Below are 12,921 nucleotides of genomic sequence, written 5' to 3'. Positions count from 1 at the left end.
CAGTTGATATTTTGTTAAGACATATAACAAAAGTGGTAGATAATCAAAAGTTCTTTCCACCAAAATCAAAAAAGTGGCTGGCCCCTTTTTTAGGGGCCAAGACACTCGTAAACACTATTACAAATAATTTAAAAACGATAAAGATTGTGTTATGCATTATTGAAGCAACGTTGTTGATCGTTACAATATCTATCAGGAAAAATCATTGCCAGGCCCATTTATTACGTAATTAGGGATTTTAAGGTGCCAAAGTAATTAAACTTTGACGCAATACATTTAGAGATGGAGACATATTTTGTTAAACAATGTAGAAGAGAAAATATCTGTATTGGTGATTCTAATCGATTCCATTAATCAAAATACCAATATCTGTCCCCATTAAGGATCAAGAAGGCTGGTCCCTAAAATATTCAATCATTTGTATCTAAAAAGCAAACAACAATTCTAGATAAGTGTAAGAACAAAAAATGTTATTATTTGTAAGACCTCTCGAAAAAACGCAAGAAAAAGGGGCTGGCTCCTTGATTTAGGGGCCAAGACTCTCGTAAACTCTATTACAGATAACTTAAAAATGATACGGAATTTGTAATACATTATAGAAGCAACGTTGTTGATCGTTACAATATCTATCAGAAAAAATCATTGCCACGCCCATTTATTACGTAATATGGGATTTTTAGGGGCCCATTTACTGAAACTTTGACGCAATATATCTAAAGAAGGAGAAACATCTTGTTAAGCATTGTAGAAAAGAAAATATCTGTATTGATCATTCTAATCGATTCCATTAATCAAAACACCAATACCTGTCCCCATTAAGGACCAAGAAGGCTGGTCCCTAAAATATTCAATCATTTGTATCTAAAAAACGAACAATTGTAGATGGTTGTAAGAACAAAAAATGTTACTATTCGTGGGACCTTTTGAATGAACTCAAGACTTAAATTAGGGACCAAGACACTCCTAAAGTCTTTTACATATACGATTAAAAACGAATAAGATTTCGTAATGCATTACAGAGGCAAAGTTGTTGATCGTAACAATATCAGTTTGTAAAATTCATTGCTACACTGATTGATGACGTTATTAGGGATTTTAGGGGACTTAAATCTTCAATGTGCTGTATATGAAAAAGCAAAACTCTTTGTTAATCATTTTAAAGGATATTGACAATCGTATACATTATCTGAAAAGAAGTGATTGAGGATGAATTCTGAAATTTCATTGATATTTTAATCGTATCGTTTAAAAATTGAACGGAAGACCTACTCGTTACTCGTAACGAGATCGTATCTAGTTTTTTTTTTCCACAAATTTTGTGCACGCGATTTCTCGGAAACTATCCAACCGATTTACACCATTTTTTCACAGATGATAGGAAGTGATCTGAATTTATTGTGTTTTTAATATTTTTGCCGTCGTCAGTTCCGGTACCGACTTTTTGCTGATTTTGTCACTTTTTTGACCCATTTTGTGCGCGCTTCATCTCGAAAACTATCAGAGATATGAATATGAAATTTTCAGGATAAGTAGACCATAGTCTAAAGTTGTGCCAATTGTTTTTGTTTTAGGCCATTGGCGCCGTTCTTAAGAGCTCACTATGGCTCGAAAATTGGGTACGAATTTTGTTCCCCTTCTTTGCACACACGATTTCTCAGAGATGGCTCAATAGATTTTCTCGAAGTTTTTCGGAGTGATAGAAATAAATTATATCTCAAGTATCCAATTTTTAATTTTTTCAAAGTTCATTTCATGTCGTCCGTTTCCTGTCCCGCGACAAAACGCTTGTGATATTGAGATCTCAAAAATGAGAAGGACTTGAGCATTCAGACTTTGTAGGATTATAGAACTATAGTTGTAGATGTCTTTAAACTATTTTGTTTTGTTCGACATAACTTCCGGTCGTCACCGGAAGCACTTCAATTTTTTTTAAATTTTGCATTTAATTTGTTTCATATAGAATTGAAATAAAAGTAATAATCCTTACATATGTCATGTATCCGATGTTAGATAAAAACCAAAAATCCTACTTCCGGTGAGATATCTCAAATATCTCAGAAAGCGTTTTTTTAAATAAATGTTTTACCCAAGAAATCTCAGATAGTAAAGTGATCAATACACGAAACTTATATAGATAATAGACATTCGATTGAAAATGCGTGTAATCGCTTTCATTTTGTCAACCGTCACTTCCGGTCCTCACCGGAAGGGTGAAAACAAATCAAGCTGTTTGAAAATTTAACTGTTTTTCTTGGAAAATTTTAGTTCAATTAATATACAATAAAGAACAAGTGTCTAATGTTCAAGAAATACTAAGTTTTTACTTTCGCTGAGCATTTCCGTTTGTCCGTTTCCTGTGAAGAGACAAAAAAAAAACCAATGTCTCCACGAGATCTCAAAAACAGTGATGACTTGAACAACCAAACTTTGTGAGATGATAGCCCTAAGTATGTATCCGTATTTACATTATTTTGATTGAATCGTCGTCACTTCCGGTCGTCACCGGAAGCACTTAAAAATACTTTTTTCCCTATTTTTTTTTTTTACATGGAATGAATACCAGGATATCATTACACGATCTTATATATGTTAAGTAGGCAAACATATTCTTGAAATATTATATATGTTAAATAAGCAAACATATTCCACTTCCGGTGAGTTATATCAAATATCTTGGGTACCTATCCTTTTACAAATTTGATACCCGCGAGATTTTAGTCACTGTAAGTGATTGAGACACAAACATTTCTGAATGATAGACAATTGATTGAAGACTTGTTTAACGGGTTTCTTTTGTCAACTGTCACTTCCGGTACTCACGAGAAGAGTTCATACAATTCATGTTTTTAGCAAGTTTAACCGATTGCCTTTGGTGTTTCATCTAGGATAATAAACAGTGATGTACACTAGGCAAATGTATAAAGAAAAACTAGCTTCTATTTTCATTAATCACTTCCTTTCGTCCGTTTCCGGTCTCGAGACAAAAATCCTAGTTTCACCAGGATCTCAGATTTGGCAGAGAGTATCGATATTTCATTGTATCACATAAAACAAAATCGGACGGAAGACCTACTCGATACTCGTAACGAGATCTAGTTACCGTTAATTATGTTCAGAAACGCAAACAGTCATAGACAAATAGATCATGTACCGTTAAATATACCAGTAGCTCAGGTATAATTAGACATTGGTTTACGCAAGAAAAGCGACCGTTTTAATTAGCTTGTCACTTGATTATTAAATACACTATGAGGCTTACATATATATTATCTTGCGCTTGCTTCTGATCCCTTTCTACTCTCAACTTACTGAACACAGTTCATTGTACTTTTACATACCTGTTTACTTCATAAGGAAAGAGGGAACTATATTATAAAAACAACACTTTGTATCAAATTTACGCTGATATATTTTCCGCGATTCGGAAATCGTCGTGAACAAAGTGGAAATTGGATACACGCGGAAAAACCTGAAATACGGTATAATGGTCAATATAACAAACACAATTAAAAATTAAATTATGCCCCATCCCCGTAGTGTTTGCCGGTTTTAGATTTGCTTCTGTGTGCCTATATGTACATCATCGTGTGCACAGATTTAGAGAAGGGGTGGGAGTGAGGGATCCAGACGCCCCCCCCCCCCCCCTCCCCATGAAAATTCATTGATATCAATCGTAAAATTACCAAAAATACACCTTGGACCCCAATGCTCTAACAGACATGTAAACTCTCTAACCCATTGCGCTTCAATGTTAGATAACATTATTTTTTTTTTTTTGGGGGGGGGGGGGGTAAATATTAAATATACTTTATTGTTTATCTCAATAGGAAGTATACATCACAATATGCAGGTGTCCTGCACCACCTTGAAGCTGTTATTTACCTAATAAAATAGTGCAGGTGGATTTGAAGAATCGGTCATAAAAATACATGCATGTTACAAATAACTGATCTTTGTCTGAAGTTACGTACACAATGCAGGTCTGCAAGTCTCATTAGCTGGTACTAGTTTTACCCAGCTCTTCGATTAGATGGGTTCATGTGTATACATGTCTGTGTTTTCCATATGCAGAAAAGGATTAGTTAAGGTCAGCTAAAGAAGTTCATTAATGTGTTTTAATTGGATTATCATTATGATGTTGACTAATATAGATAAGCATAATGCATGTAGTAGCAGTAGCACAATATAATGAGATGCCAGCATACACAAGTTCTACTTTTACTTTCTAAATGTGATCTTCCTTTGACAGCATACTGTATCATCATCTTTTAATATTTAAAAAAGCTAATCATCGTTACCTATCCTCTTGCATTTGTAAAGTTTCTGTCATTTTAGTTGCAAAAGTTATTTTTTTTCATTTGTCAGGCTTGCACTTTTGAGTTGACCTCATATTGACCCGGTATAAACAATTTCTTATTAAATTTGTGTATTACATGAAAGTAAGTGTAGACACTTATCACTTTTATATGAGTTATAATAGGAAGGAAGGAGTATTTCTTTCTTAATATATTATAATTGCATCAAATACAATGTAGGCCATGACCTTATGGGACTGTTCTGACCCCACGAAACAGGAAAATACAAAATATCTTCTAATGTCATTATGATCCATCAAATGGTGTACAGTACATTAATGACCCCCAGGTGTTGTCTTTAACCCCCCCCCCCCCCCCCCCCCCCCCCCCCCATTTTTGAAATAGGAAATGATGAAATGATGATACACTGTATATTTTGTTACCTTCTGAGATCTGAGATCCTCATCCCTAAACCATATAATTTATTCTTGCTCTTTGTGTCATTGAGCATAAAATTGTTTATAGATTATGCCCCCTTGTTGACATCTTGACATTCTGGAACTAGAAATAATAAAGTATTGTATCTTATTCATATGTTACAGAAGTGTTTAATCCATGTGGGCAATTCATAGCCTAATGATGTCACTGCTTTGTTTAGGAGACTTTACAATTGGCCCAAATAGGCGAATACACATGCATATAACATTTTGTTTATAAATATTAAAAATTGAATTAAGCAATTTCCAAAATGTTAATGTGCATCAGGAGAGAAAAAGCAATCAAGAAATGATTTAAAAATTTTGCTACTGTACACATGTAAGACTGTATTAAGAATGTATTAAGAAGACTGTATCTTTGGAACCAGGTTAGATGGGAGGGGGGGATGAGCAGTATAAAAATTTATCATTTGAATCATTTATTGTTATTAATTTAGAGGTAGAAATATGACCTCTGATCATATCTCAATAGATCATTTGTCAAATATGCAAGGTGTAAAGTAATTTTTTTTAAGAATAACATTTTTTTACCAGTTTATAAAAGTTTTTAGACACCTAAATTATATTTTGATTTTAATAGATCATTCACAATTAAGGGGGGGGGGGGGGAGTTTATATTTGAGTTTGTTTTAGGGTGGGGGTACCAAGTCATCTATTTGACAATTTTTTAATGTAATTTAAAATAAGACTAAGCCCTACTACAGTCATGAAGATGAATAGTATAGAACAAAACACAAAGTAATACATGTATATATACATAGGAAGTATTACAAAACATAGAAGATTGATCTATATCTGGGTTCTTAAATTGAATCATATATCATGTACATATTATATTATTGTTTCTTTGTTCAAGGCATTTCAGATGGTATGTAGGTCATGATCCCACGTGCTCTTCCTGAAATCATCAAATATCATAAAAACCATTGAGATCCCCACCTTAATCCAAAGATATTATTCCTCCTTAGGTGATGGCGCATCAGATCATTATGACATGTAAGTCATGACCCTAAGGGGTCATCCTGACCCCCTAAGAATCAGAAATGGTCAATTATCTTTAAATTATTGATGTTGATGATCCTATCTCTATTTAATCTTTATTAATATTAAGTCTCCCGAATGAAATTTGGAGACTTATTGTTTTTGTACGGTTCTTAATACATGTATTATTATAATTCTTCGTCTTCTTCTTTCCTGCTCTGAACTTGTTTCTCAGTGATGGCTGAACAGAATTGTACAAAACTTTAGGATATTTTGAGTTAGACAACCACTTTTCGAGGTGGGGGGGGGGGTGTCAAAAGGGTGTGGGGTCTAACATTGAACCTTGTAGGAAGAATTGTAGACTCTATTGTAAATGGTTACTTGAAAACGGACAAAGATAATAATATAGGGTTTTCGAAATCATATATTGGCTGTTACTGGCAATATATAAGGTTTATTAGATCTGACACCTTGTGTCATCCCCACCTCCCAGGAATTTGAAATTACCATATATCTCAGAAACTGTCATAATCATGACCCCTAAATCACATATATTCATGTTTCTGATGTCAAGTGGCATCAAATGTTATGTAGGTCATGGGTCCTGTGGTTGGTCCTGACCCCCTTTAAACAGCAAGTCCCTTATTATCTTCAAAACAGTTGAGATTCCACCCTTAAACCATATATATTTTTGTTCCTTGTGTCAAGGGGCATCAAACGGTATGTATGTCATGGGCCCCAGGGTGGTCATGACCCCCCTCGAACAGGAAGTGCACGAATATCTCGAAAACGGTTGAGATCCCCACTCCTTAACCATATATATTCTTGATCCTTAAAGGGCACCAAAAGGTATGTAGGTAATGGGCCTCGGGGTTACATTTAATTTTTCAAAACCGTAATGCACATGTATGGAACAGTTCCTATCATATCCCACGATATGATGTGTCTATCCATTAGATCATAAAAGGAGTTCTAGGATCTCTGGGGTTTTTTTTTGAAGTGATAAACGTCAATTTTCTGCTTTTTTTGACTCCCTTGATAAAATTTAAATTTTTAAAACCTTACTGCAAATCTATAGAACAGTCCCTATCATATCCCTAGATATGATGTGTCTATCCATTAAATCAAAAGAGGAGCTCTTGGATCTATGTTTTTCTTGTTATATACGTGATAAACGTCAATTTTCTGCTTCTAGTTGACTCCCTGTGTGAAATTTAAATTTTTAAAACCTTATTGCACATCTATAGGACAGCCCCAATTATATCCCAAGAGATGACTTACTAACTCCAAAAGTTGAAAAAGGAGTTCTGGGAACCATACTTTTTTTTTGCAAAAAACGTCATTTTTTGTTGCCCACTGATCCCCTTAATTATAAGAAATGGAACCTGATCACACCTCAATATGACACCCCAATCATATTCTAGAAGATCATTTGGCTACTGCCAAAAAAAATGACGTTTTTTCAGCCATTAAATGACCCCCAGGACAAAATTGAAAATTCCGAAACCTTATTGCGCATCTATAGGATACCCTAAATTATTCCAAAAGATGTTCTGTCTACTTTTGAAAATGTAGGAGAAGTTCGAGGAAGAAGGTTTTTTGTGAAAAAACGTCTTTTTTTACCAATTATTTGACCCCAAGGACTAACAAAACAACATGATACCCAAAATCAAACTCCAAGAGTTCAGTTTGCTAGTTTATAAGATGTAAGAGCAGTTTGAGAAAGTAAAACGTGACAGACGGACGGACGGACAGACGGACGGACGGAACAGGGTAACAACAATATACCCGAACTTTCTTTAGAAAGAGCGGGTATAAAAAACGCCACGAGAAAGTTATCATTTTTTATCATTTCTTAAAATTTCAAAAAAGTATATCCAGCAAACTGTGGGGGGGGGGGGGTTGATAAGAATAAGAAAGAAAGAAAAAAAACATTTATATCAATTTAAGGTCCTCCGTGGGAAATGGAAGACCTTAATAACTTCCAATGATTCTTCAGAATGTTTAATTAGTTAAAAATGTGAATCGGAATAGTATGTGTTTTTACTTTTTTTGACCAATACAAAAATAATTGCCTGAAGTCTGTCTAAAACACTTTTTAAATTGCTTAATTTAATCTTTTCTTAAGAATTATATTAAATTAAAATAAATCTCTGTATTAAAATAGTCAGTTTGTTAATTTTATGAAATTTTATCTCGCAATGTTACTGTACCATCAATGTCTTGAAAAATAGTTTTTTCACAGAGTTATGGCCCTTGGACTTATTATAAGTTTACGTTCATTTTCTTTGTGGATGTTAGGAAGGTAGGGGGGCATAAGTGTTTCACAAACATCTCTTGTCTACAGAGTTCTGCCCCTTGGACTTGGAGAAATTCTATTTATTTGAAGTTTTCTTTCATTTGCTTGAAGGAGTTGCACATATTAAAATGAAATTGGTATACATATTTACCATAATAATATCTAGATCAAGTTTGATTTTAGGTGCGATCGTGCAATTTTCGACAGATTTATGCCACTTGGACTTAAAATTATTGCAATTTTTTGCAGTTTACGTTCATTTTCTTCGGGAATGTTTCCATTCGAGGGGGCATAAGTGTTTCATAAACATCTCTTGTTTGTGTTTGTTTTGTATGATGTTATTTATACAAAATATAATACAATGTATTGAACCCTTCAAACCCCTTTAAAAAATTTCAAATCTTTATAATTCTTGTAGCGTTTTTATCTTTTTGTACTCGGGTTATCTACGAGACCTACCCATAGACAGTCGCGTTACAGTAAGTAGAAGATAGCGCGTTTTTGTTTCGATATCCTAATGTCTCGAAAATTTAACATATGTATTCAAATACATTTGTTTATGACAGCATATATGAAAATAATTCTATTAAAAATATATAATTTCCGAATCAATTTCTAACGTTACGTAAAATTGACACGATTTGAGCCCCCAACCCCCTTCCCAAAAAATATGTTATTTTTGAAATTTTATGTCTGGAATGGTAAATTAAACACCTTTTAATGTTTGACCATACATTTAAAGTAAAAAAGAAATAACGAAATACAAAACTTAAACATTTTTGTTGTGTAGAGAAGTTGAAGACCAAAAACCACCCAATCCTGAAAAATCAAATTTCTTCAATTTACAGAGTACATGTAAAATCATAATCATAATCATCAAATCCCCATTCACTACAACCCTATTCCAGGTGAATATTAATATCCCTTGCTACCATCCTCCCTTAAAAGATTCTTGATCCGCGAATTAAAACTTTCCCTGTATTCCAAGGGTATGCTTTCGACAGGTTACGTTTTCTCCATAGTTCGATTTCTCCTGATACCTATTTGCTCGCCACCTATGGTAAATACAGTTCATGACTGTTAGTTTTGCATCAGTGATCGTATGTTTCGCACCAGTGTCAGTTGATTTCGCGAAAGAGGCTGTTGATTTAGTTTTAAGCTTGTCTGTTTCGTATTTTAACATGTTTATTATTTTTTAATAAGTTGTTCGTTTTACATTAACGCCTTTTATTCCCGATTTCGCCGCCAATACTACAATTTTGAAATAATGTTTTTATAAAAATATTCAGAAGTCTCTTTGATTGAAACAATACAGGAATATAAAAAAAAATATGTTAGGCCCTGTAATTAACATGCACATGAAGAAACATGTATATTGCAAAAGCCACATCGCAGTTACTTAGGTGGCTAAATGGTCAATTGGCCTCTTGTTAGAAGCTGCTAGACAAAACAACCCTTATGAAAATATATTTTATACATCAAGTTAAGGAATACAAAAACCCATGAAATATTTTTTTTTCAAATAAGCACTAAATAGATTGTGTGTATATATATATAAATATATATATATATATATATATATATATATATATATATATATATATATATATTATCAAAAAAGATAAAGAAAATGAACAGTTCCAAAGTATATATATATATATATATATATATATATATATATATATATATATATATATATATATATATATATAGAAAATTTGAAAAACGAAAGACAACACAGAGTAAAACGTTTTACTCTGTGTTGTCTTTCGTTTTTCAAATTTTCTATATATAAAACCGGACACTGCGATATTTTTTGGATTTAACTATATATATATATATATATATATATATATATATATATATATATATATATATATATATATATATATATATATATATAGTTAAATCCAAAAAATATCGCAATTAAGATAGTTTAAAATAATTGAATTTTGAATCTGTAAAGATTAACTAAAATTTATGTATTTTTTTTTTTTAAAAAGTGAAATTTGATAAAAATCTTAAATGACGTCTCTAAAATTTAATATATTTCGAATCCTTTATTTAAATGGAGTACGTTTGATTTGTGTGCAATTAAGCCTTGCATCATTTAAGGCTTTATTTATCTACATATATATATATATATATATATATATATATATATATATATATATATATATATATATATATATATATTAATTTTCCTAAGAAATAATTCCATTAAACTACTAAAGGCAAAAAAAAGTTCGTACAGCGTATTTTGTTAATTTCGAATCCTTTATTTAAATGGAGTACGTTTGATTTGTGTGCAATTAAGCCTTGCATCATTTAGAATATCGTTACTTGTTGTAAAAACCATCACCAGTGCTCAGACTATTAAATTTTAGAGACGTCATTTAAGATTTTTATCAAATTTCACATTTTTTAAAAAAAAAATGCATAAATTTTAGTTAATCTTTACAGATTCAAAATTCAATTATTTTAAACTATTTTAATTCCTTAATGACAATCATACTGTTAAAATTAAATTGAATTGGAACTATTCAATTACTTTTAAATGCAAATTTTTTTCAAAAAGATGATTTACAAATAATATGTTTACATTATTACAAGTTCCCAGTTAGAACTTATTTCAGTGCCTGTACAGATAACAAAACGTCCCCTTGTATAAATAGCAGTACACTTTTTTTATTATCTAAATAAGTAACTTATTCGCACAGGAAATTCAAACAACGGCTTTTCATTTTACACTCCACTGAACGGAAATCAAACTAGTCTTGAAGAGATGTGGGCAAAACTTTCGGGTCGCATTTTTTTTAAAATATTATTTTTTTTTAATAGATTTCATTCCAAATAATAAAGTATCAAAATTTAATCAATCAGATAAAAATGTTAGCTTATCTGTTTTAGACTACCATGAATTATTGATTACTGCGTTTGTTTTTAGTTTTCCTTTCTCAATTTTACAAGAGAAAAATGATAAAGAGTGAAAATTTTAGTCTAATTATAAAACATCTTACGAGGTTGGCAAGTTAATTTCTTAGAGTAAATTTTATGTTATAATTTTTGCATTTTTTTTTCTTTTAGAATATAGTGAAGATACGAATCTCAGACAAAAACAACGAAAGGATGTTGTTCGCATTGTATTGCTAGGCAAAACAGGAAAAGGGAAAAGCGCAACTGGTAATACCATACTGAATGGCGATTTCTTCAAATCAACACGTTCATTTATGTCCATAACGTCAGAATGCTCATTAAAAGAGGCCATGCGATTTGGAAAACACATTCAGGTTGTTGACACACCGGGGATATTTGACAACAATTTTCCTAGTGATGAAGTAAAGAATGAGATTATAAGATGTGTTTTTATGTCATCCCCTGGCCCTCACTGCTTTCTGCTTGTATTAGGTCTTGATAGATTCACACCGGAAGAAAACGAAAGCGTTAATGAATTTTGCAATTTATTCGGAAATAATGTTTTTCGTTACTTTATCATCGTCTTTACAAGAAAAGATGAACTTGACCATGATGGTAAAACCTTAGAACAACATCTTAGCACGGCCCACACCGACCTCAGATTAATCCTTCAGAAATGCAACAATCGATGCATTGCCTTTAATAACCGAGAGAAAGGCCTTGCAAGAGAGGAGCAAGTAAAGACTCTTTTAAACATGATCGATGAGTTACGTAAAGAAAACGGAGAAGAGTATTATACCAATGAATTTTATTTGGAAGCAGAGGATTTCCTTAAGCAGAAAGAAAAAGAAATTGAGGAAAAAAGAGAAAGAGAAAGAATGGAAGAAGCACGTGCAATTGAACTCGAAGTTCAAACAATGTATCCAGATGTAAATGAACAATCGATGGAGAAAGAGAGGCGATTAAGACAGCTCGCCCTCAAAAACAGCTTTTTATTAAGTCCTCGCTTACAGATTCTTCGGGAATTGGCAACGAATGATGAGACAATAACAAAGCTCTTTGTTGCAGGAATTGGGGCAGTGACAGCCCTTGCTATACATCACTTCATGAAACGTGGACTTCAGATTTAAGTGATAAAACGGATGGATACGTAATTCATACAGCTTTATTTATAATGTTGTTTTGTTACTAGGTTAGTGTCAACATATCTTAGATGTCTATCAGTTTTATTCTTCATTTAGAACACGCACGTTTTTATGCGTTTTATTTAAAAAGCACATGAAACAATTAAGCACTTTATTGATGATCAAAGGAATTACGCAAATAAGATTGTTGAAAACACGTTACCTTACATCTATGCAGGATTTATTTTATCAGACAATGCATGTTAAACTAGACGTCATTGAAATTGTGACCATCTCAAAGGGCTCCGAACATTGGACAATCGTATGAAAAGCATTTCAGAGAACTTTTCTTTGACCTTAAAATAGAAATTTTCCAGCTGGCATAAAAAAATTAATTTAATCTAATTGCCACGTATATACAAGCATTTTTTAAACATGAGCAAGATTAAGCAAAAAAATAATAATGATAATTAACGGTCTAAAACTGATAATAAAAAGATCTGTTATGACCTTCTCATTGACTTGGTTCAAATTATAAAGTCACATATGAACTTGAAACTTATTTCAGGGTCACTGCCCACCCTTTACTCAAAAGCATAGTTTAATTAAAGTATAAGCCAAATGAATAAATGAAGAGTATATATGCTTTTAAAAAAGAATTTTACGTGATACAATATGACCTTGACTCTTGAACGATAAACTTTATTCAAGGTCAATGCACACCGTTTGACCATAGGCACTATGTGAGTGAAGTTTGAGCCAGATCGGATAAAGGGGAGAGAAGATATGGTCCGGCCAAGGATTTTTCA

General features: G+C 32.4%; 1 protein-coding gene across 1 annotated transcript; it reads left to right on the top strand.

Moving 5' to 3' along the window:
• The first annotated feature begins 1,600 nt into the window (after window positions 1–1,600).
• LOC128174253 (GTPase IMAP family member 4-like) lies at window positions 1,601–12,118 on the top strand. Its single transcript, XM_052839846.1, has 2 exons — window positions 1,601–1,616; window positions 11,160–12,118. The coding sequence occupies exons 1-2, from the start codon at window positions 1,601–1,603 to the stop codon at window positions 12,116–12,118; spliced, it is 975 nt and encodes a 324-aa protein (XP_052695806.1).
• Window positions 12,119–12,921: the final 803 nt, after the last annotated feature.

This window comes from Crassostrea angulata, chromosome 2, assembly GCF_025612915.1.
Source record: "Crassostrea angulata isolate pt1a10 chromosome 2, ASM2561291v2, whole genome shotgun sequence".
NCBI lineage: Eukaryota > Metazoa > Mollusca > Bivalvia > Ostreida > Ostreidae > Magallana > Magallana angulata.
This window is presented reverse-complemented; position numbering and strand designations above follow the sequence as displayed.